Raw genomic sequence first — 7,454 nt, 5'->3', positions numbered from 1 at the left:
TCATATGTATCTATCTAATGTCTAAAATATGTACAGAGAGAAGACTAGAAATGTAAACTAGAAATGATGCTAGAAATGGGATTATAGATGATTTCAATTTCTTCCTATACATTTATGTATTATTCATTTTTTCTAAAATAAACATTTACTTCATAATAAAATAAAATCAATGCTTTATCATAAATTAATTTAACTAATAATTTGATAAAAAATAATTTAGCTAGTTTAAATAGTTCTCAGATTTGTGGTGACACAGCAGCAATGGGAGCTTGTGAGAAAGTATGGGTGCTAAAATCTAAAAAAAAAAAAAGGAAGAGTTGAAAAGCCACTAAACAAACTGTATCCACTTCAGAGACTATCTGTGCCGAACCATCCCTAGCCCAACTAAAGAGTCACTCAAATTCGACTTTAGAAAGTAGAAGCTTTCCACATTTATCTTTTCTGGATAAAAGACCAATTTCTTCAATTAATAGAGCTGGGCTCTTTGTAGTCCCATGGCATAACTCCAGAACTTTGCTGACCGAGCCACAGTTCAACATTTCCTTTCCTTTGGCCCTTTGTCCTGATGTCAACTAGTAGCCTTTGGAAAATACTATGCCTTTGTATTCATTTTAATGAAAACCTCAATTTCTCATTAACCTCAATATTTTCCATAACATTCTTTTATGTCACTGAGGTTACCCAGCTAGGTTTTCATTTTCTCTTGACACTTCTTGGATGTGTATCATGGAGTTTCAGAATTGAAACAAATTTGTATCTGATGCTTGCATCCCTTCTACCACTTCCCCAGCCTCTGTTTGATCAGATCCTTGACAGAAGGTAGCCTCCTTCCAAGGTTTACTCATTCAATCACTACAGATTTCTCTGATAGAAAGTTATTCTCTAAATTGAGCTAACATGTGTCTTCCTATAACTCTTACTCACTGCTCTTAATTTTGTCCTTTGAGGTTTAAATGGGACAAATTCAATTCCTCCATTAAGTGATCATTTGTTCCAATTGAGTCTCCTGTTCTCCAACTTAAATATCCCATTCCTTCTACTAATTTCCATATTTTAAGTCCCCTTTCAGTGTTCTCCCCCAAATCCATTGCCTTTTACCCATTTATTTATTAGATTATGAAAACTAGAGCTTCCGTAGGGCTCTATATTTCACCCATGTAGAATCAAACAGGATCATCTTTCTGTTTTAAATCACTGCTTCCATTTATACCATCTAAAATCACATTATTGCTTAGGGCAATCATACTGCTGATTTAAATGTTTGAATTACTTTTCTCTCACTGAACTGGGATTGAAAGGACAAATTCACAAAACAAATACGATGATACCTTACGGTCAAGTACTGGCATAACAATAGGTGCTGATCTAAAAATCCCAACATTACCACAGCACACTTAGGTTAGTATATGCGTAGAATTGTGGATAGAAGGAAATAAATGGGGTAAGCCTCTGAAGAATTTTGTAAATTATTTGCAAAAACTAACCTCTGTCTTTATATGATCTGGCTTTGCAAAACCCCTTGCTTTTACATTTTCTCTCCTAAATCATATCTTATCTCTTTTGTGGGAAAACATAACTGTATTGCTATAAAAATGTGTATGGACACTTGTGATCCAAGGCTTAAGGCCAACTTATTCTTCAGCTTAACCCAGGCCTCATCATCTTTCCCTTTTCCCATAGAGGTTGAAACAATTTAGATCTCAGTTAAAGAACTGCTTTTGGAGATCTAGCCAAAAGTTTCTCACTGCTATCCTTAGAGGAGGCCACTGGGAGATGCTGGGTAATCCAAGAGGGTCAAAAACAAATCTTGGCACAATTAATAAAAAGTGCACGGGGAACTGGAGACCAGCAGTAAGAACAGCATGCTCTGATTCACCAGCCCCCAAGATGGGCTGCCAAGGAAACAGTAGCCAGGGTTCAGAAAATGTCTGCTACATCCTCTCCTTTGGAGACACGAATGTCATAGGTCCTTCTCAGATCAGGAAAGACTTCAGCACCTTTTATATCAGCATGCCACCACATTTTCAGCCTATTTAAGCAACATAGTCACCACTTGGGCTTCAAATCATTCCCATACTTGGTGAGGTTACCTTCAAACACTACCCCCCTTTAGATGCCTCCTAAGAAGTGCGGATGTGATTGCCACTGTCCTTGACTTTGCTGCACACTTTCCACTGCTGACATGGGAAGCCGAGCAGACAGAGGCTGACTTGCATCCTCCAGGGGAGAGCAGCCTACATTTGGAAGTCTACCCTTACAGAATTCTAAAATTCTCACACACGAGAGCTTCAGGTAAGGTGCAGCTCAGACATCTTGTGAAGTCTTTTTCCCTTTCCTCTAACACTGCATTTTATTTTCTCCATATGAAAATGTAAATTGGGATAACTTCATAACGACAGTTGGTTGGATTCTCAACTATAGAGCAAAGCTTCCAGCATCAGTTATACACGCTTTATTTATAAGCATATGAGTTAAAATATTTAACAAAAATTAAAATATTTACTCACAGGGAGATGTTAATTGAACCACAAAATCATAACGGTCAGGAAGAAATTTTGGAATGACAACGTTATTCTATGCTTTATTACTTCGCTATTCAAGTCACACATACTAGATTTCCTGACTCTGAGTATCCAGCGAAAAGTAAGAGAAAAAAAAATTCTATTAAAGTACAGTGGCTACAAAATTGGACAGGCTCATAAAACAAAATGATACCAAAGGGGCACACCAGCCCTGGGACAAAGACAAAAAGGCAGGAGGGGACAGGAAAGCTGGCTATAGGGACCCCAGGGTTGAGAAGACAAGAGTGTTGACATGTTGTGGGGTTGTTAACCAATGTCGTAAAACAATATGTGCAGTTACTGTTAAATGAGAAACTAGTTTGCTCCCTAAAACATCATCTAAAGTACAATAAAAAATAAATAAATAAAACAATGGGAAAAAAGTACGGTGGATAACCACAGAGGAAAAAAATATCAGTCACAGGCCACAAACACGTTTTCTTTAAGAGAGATAAACTAAAAGAGCTCCCTTATTTACCTACGTAATAAAAGCAAAAAAATTATAAAAACTCATTTGATAAAAAATAGTCACTAAAGATATGGACAAGCAGATGTGAAAAGAGACCTGGAGAAAAGACAGCAAAGAAGAGTACAATCCACACATGGAAATAGAGAGAGATAGCTTTTCGCTCACAAACAATGAGAAAGCACAGTGGACAAAGGGTCAGAAAGGAAGAAGTGAGACAGAGGGAGAGACATCTCTCTATTGAGTTGTCTTGTGTGTCCTCCCATCATGGATATTGTGCTATTCACTTGAACAGAAGCCATGTTACCAAAACAAATAAAATCTTTGTTGCCTTGCTTTTGTTTTTAACAAACTAGAGATTCCAATCTTTGCACCTTTTTTAAAAATATTTTGTCCGAATACAAGCAATTGTTTTAAGTGGTCACTATAAAGGCTTATTCATTTTTGGAGACAGCAAATATTTACTGAGCACCTATACTGTACCAGACACTGTTCTAAATTCTGGGAGCAAAACAAAATCCTCATCTTATACTTCGGTGGGTAAGACAGAAAATACATAGAAAGTATATAATGCAATGACAGGTAATGAGAAGGGCTTTGAAAAAAAAATACAGTAGGATTGGAGATTGAGTTTCAACAGGAGCATTAAATTACAGACAACAGTTGAGGAAAGACTCTCTGAGTCTCTGAGCTTTACCAGAACTCTGAGTGAAGTAACAAACTAAGGCACATGAATATGGGGAGAGAAGGTGGAAGCATTCCAGGCCTTGATATGGCCCACACTTGACATAGTCAAGTATCACAGCATGGCAGGAGTGGGGTAAGTAAGATGAAGAGTGGTAGAAAACCAGGGCAGGGAGCAAGGCCATACTTAAAATTCAACTAATCTGAGTTTTAAGTATATTTTAAAGATGGAGAGCAAATACTTGATGGGATCTGATTTCTTTTTCTTTTTTTAAATATCAGTCTAGCTGCTATGTGGGTGTTAATCTCCAAACATATAAAAATAGAAGCAGATCCAGGGGAGAATTTCACAGAGGACTGGATAGTTTATGGAGATGGTGAAAACTGTTCAGATTCTGAATATGCTTTGCACATGAAGTCTAGAGGGTTTATTGATGGCTTGGATAAAAGATATTAAGAGAAAAGGAAAGGATGTGGCCAAAGTAGTGGCCTAAACAACTGAGTGAATGGAGGTCTCATTCTTTGAGATGGAGAAGAAGTAGGAAGTCACATGTTTGGGGTGAGAAGAGCCAAAAGCTCAGTCTTGGGCATGTTTATGTTTAAGTTGCCTGTTAAATATCAAATGGTGATGTTGAGTAAGAAGTCGGGTAGAAAAATCCAGGATGGAGAAGTGACATCCGGGCTAGGACATCTCAAAACCAAGACCAGACCTGTTGCTGTCAAGTTGATTTCGAGTCATGGTGACCCTAGAGGACAGAGTAGAGCTGCACCATATGGTTTCCAAAGCAGCTTGTTGATTCGAACTGCTGACCGTTTGGTTAGCACTAGAGCTCTTAATCACCGCACCACCAGGGCTCTCGTGTGGATTATGTTACAGACAAGGGCCTAAATGACAGGTCACTTACAGAGATTACAGCTGGAAAAGAGAAAATATCCAAGGAATGGGTCCTGGAAAAACATTTGTAGGAGGGGTCAACCAGAAAGAACTCTAGCATAGGAGTCTCAGACAATGTGCATAAAGAGTAATGAGAATAAAGACAAGGCACAGACCTTCACCTAATGTAATTCAAATTTCAGAGTGCTTTCAATGATACAATGCTGTGAATATTTTTGCTCTATGTGGCAAAATGTATATCAAATACCACTGTGAGGAACTTTCCTCCACCTCATAAATTCCAACTAAAGACTGAAGCCTGCACACTCTAAACCCAAACTCAAACCAAACCCATTACCTTCAAATCGATTCCACCTCATAGCAGCCCTGTAGGATAGAGTAGAACTGCCATATAGGGTTTCCAAGGCTATAAATCTTTAGGGAAGCTGACTACCACATCTTTCTCCCATGGAGCAACTGGTGGGTTTGAACTGCTGACCTCCTGGTTAGCAGCTGAGCACTTTAACCACTGCACCACCAGGACTGCACACTCTACTTAGGGTATATTTCAGTTAAAAGAGAATCATGTTAGTTTGTATTCTGTACCTCATTCATTTATGCCAGCTTTATTATAAAATGTTTATTGAAAATAACACTACCTGAACTTAATCCTCCTGACCAGTGAATTTTTAACCACAAAGGGGACCATTGTGCTAATGACCTTAAATACTGAGAGAAAATAAGAATACATAGTGCTCAATTTCTTTCATTGATGTCTTTAAAAAACAAGAGACACACAAATATATGAACCGGCCTTGCTGTAGGCAATCACTGATTAAAGGTCATTTTCCTTATCCCTTTTCTAATGTTGCCAAGTCTATATGGACAGGAACCTCATCTAAAACTATGCATGTGTTATTATTAAAGAGTACAATAGTGAAAAAGCAAACAAACAAATAAACCTCGCTTTGAGGCTCTAAGTTCTTGCAATATCGTCTTCTCTATATTTACTCAGGGCTTCCACTGCACAAATTATTTAAACTTCTCTATGTTCTCATATACGTTTTGCTCAGGTTGATTTTTCTGAACTAGATTGCAAGCCCCTGAATGGCAAGAGAACATCTGTCTTGTTTTATGCAGTGCTGGGGACCCTCAACAAAGGAAGATATTTAAAGGGATGTGATGGCAATGATGGGCACAATAAGGAGGTTGTAGTAAGTACCCACAGGTCTCTGGGTGACACAAACAGTTTGCACTGGGCTATAAACCTAAAAAGTTAGTGGTTCAATCCCACCCAGCTGCGCAGTGGGAGAAAGTCCTCATGATCTGCTCCCATGAAGATAACAGCCAAGAAAACCCTGTGGAGCAGTTCTACTCTAACACATTGACAACAGGTCATGACTATCCACACCCACAGGTTCCTTATGTCCTCTCAATATCAGAGTGGGACAGAAAAAAATGCTGAAAATCTTTGCGTGATCTAAAACTATGCAACTAATTCAGTTTTAAGAAATTCAGAGAACATCTTAACGAGAAAAGTTCTGTAGTCATTTGCAAAATGTCAATGTCTTGTCGTTGCAGTTTGGAGGAAAAACATGAAAAACCCAGAAGGGAATAATCACTCTGACCCTGTGAGTGAATTCATTCTTCTTGGATTCCCTTGTACCTCAGAGATCCAGATCTTCCTCTTTGCACTCTTCTCTGTGATCTACGTCCTGACACTGGTTGGAAATCTGTGCACTATATGTGCTGTGAGGGGGGACCACCATCTCCACACCCCCATGTACATCCTGCTGGCCAATTTCTCCTTCCTGGAGATCTGGTATGTCACCTCCACAGTCCCCAATATGCTAGCCAACTTTCTCACTGAGACCAAAACCATCTCTTTCTCTGGTTGCTTCCTGCAGTTCTACTTCTTCTTTTCCATGGGCACCACTGAGACCTTCTTCTTGTCCGTCATAGCCTTTGACAGGTACCTTGCTATCTGCAGGCCCCGGCACTACCCCTCCATCATGACAGTCCGATGCTGCATCAGAATGGGAGCCTGCTGCTGGGTGTGTGGCTTCACCTGTTTCCTCCTCCCAGTTTATCTCATCTCTCAGCTCCCTTTTTGTGGCCCCAATACTATTGATCACTTTCTATGTGACCCAGGACCCCTTATGAACCTGTCCTGTGTGCCAGCTCCTGCCACTGAGGTCACCTGTGCCATCTTTAACTCTGTCCTCATTTTCTCCACATTCCTCTTCATTAGCAGTTCCTACACCCTGGTAATCAGAGCAGTGCTGAGGGTCCCCTCAGCAGAAGGCCGACATAAGGCCTTCTCCACATGTGGCTCCCACCTGGCTGTGGTGTCCCTGTTTTATGGCTCCATCATGGTAATGTATGTGAGCCCAACAGCAGGCAATGCAGCTGGGATCCAGAAAATTGTAACTTTGTTTTATTCTGTGCTGACTCCACTTTTCAACCCCTTGATCTACAGTCTGAGGAATAAGGAGATGAAGGAGGCACTCAGGAAACTATTTAGGACTTTGAGATTACCTCAAAGACAGCCTCTCAAGACCTAGAATTCATAATTTATGTGTGTGTAGGACATACAGTGATATAAAAACACAGAAGCCTTAAGGAAAATTGGGACGCAAATATGTGCTTCTAGATTTCCTGGAATCTTTTTAGGAATTAAATTAAATGAAGCAAATAGCATGTGAGATCTTACAAGGGTTTACATAAATCATTTTTACTAAGCTTTAGTGCATCAATATGCTATCCCCCTGGGTATTGCACAGAAACAGGAAAATACCAGACATTCTCAGGCATATTCAAGATAAAACCCTAAATAACCCAGGTGTCAACAGGATCGTTTGTATCTTTT

General features: G+C 39.5%; 1 protein-coding gene across 1 annotated transcript; it reads left to right on the top strand.

The window, feature by feature from the left end:
• The first annotated feature begins 6,042 nt into the window (after positions 1 to 6,042).
• On the top strand, positions 6,043 to 7,149 carry LOC126083594 (olfactory receptor 11H6-like). The gene has a single exon (XM_049897471.1). It carries the CDS (start codon positions 6,181 to 6,183, stop codon positions 7,147 to 7,149), a length of 969 nt encoding a protein of 322 aa, XP_049753428.1. The 5' UTR covers positions 6,043 to 6,180.
• The last annotated feature ends 305 nt before the right edge of the window (positions 7,150 to 7,454 follow it).

This window comes from Elephas maximus, chromosome 10 (genome assembly GCF_024166365.1).
Source record: "Elephas maximus indicus isolate mEleMax1 chromosome 10, mEleMax1 primary haplotype, whole genome shotgun sequence".
In the NCBI taxonomy this organism is placed as follows: Eukaryota; Metazoa; Chordata; class Mammalia; order Proboscidea; family Elephantidae; genus Elephas; species Elephas maximus.
Note: the sequence above shows the minus strand (reverse complement) of the source record. Positions and strands in the feature narration are given on the sequence as shown.

Coding starts and splice junctions, on each gene's coding strand:
- LOC126083594 (XM_049897471.1), top strand. CDS start 6,181: ATGAAAAACCCAGAAGGGAATAATCACTCTGACCCTGTGAGTGAATTC.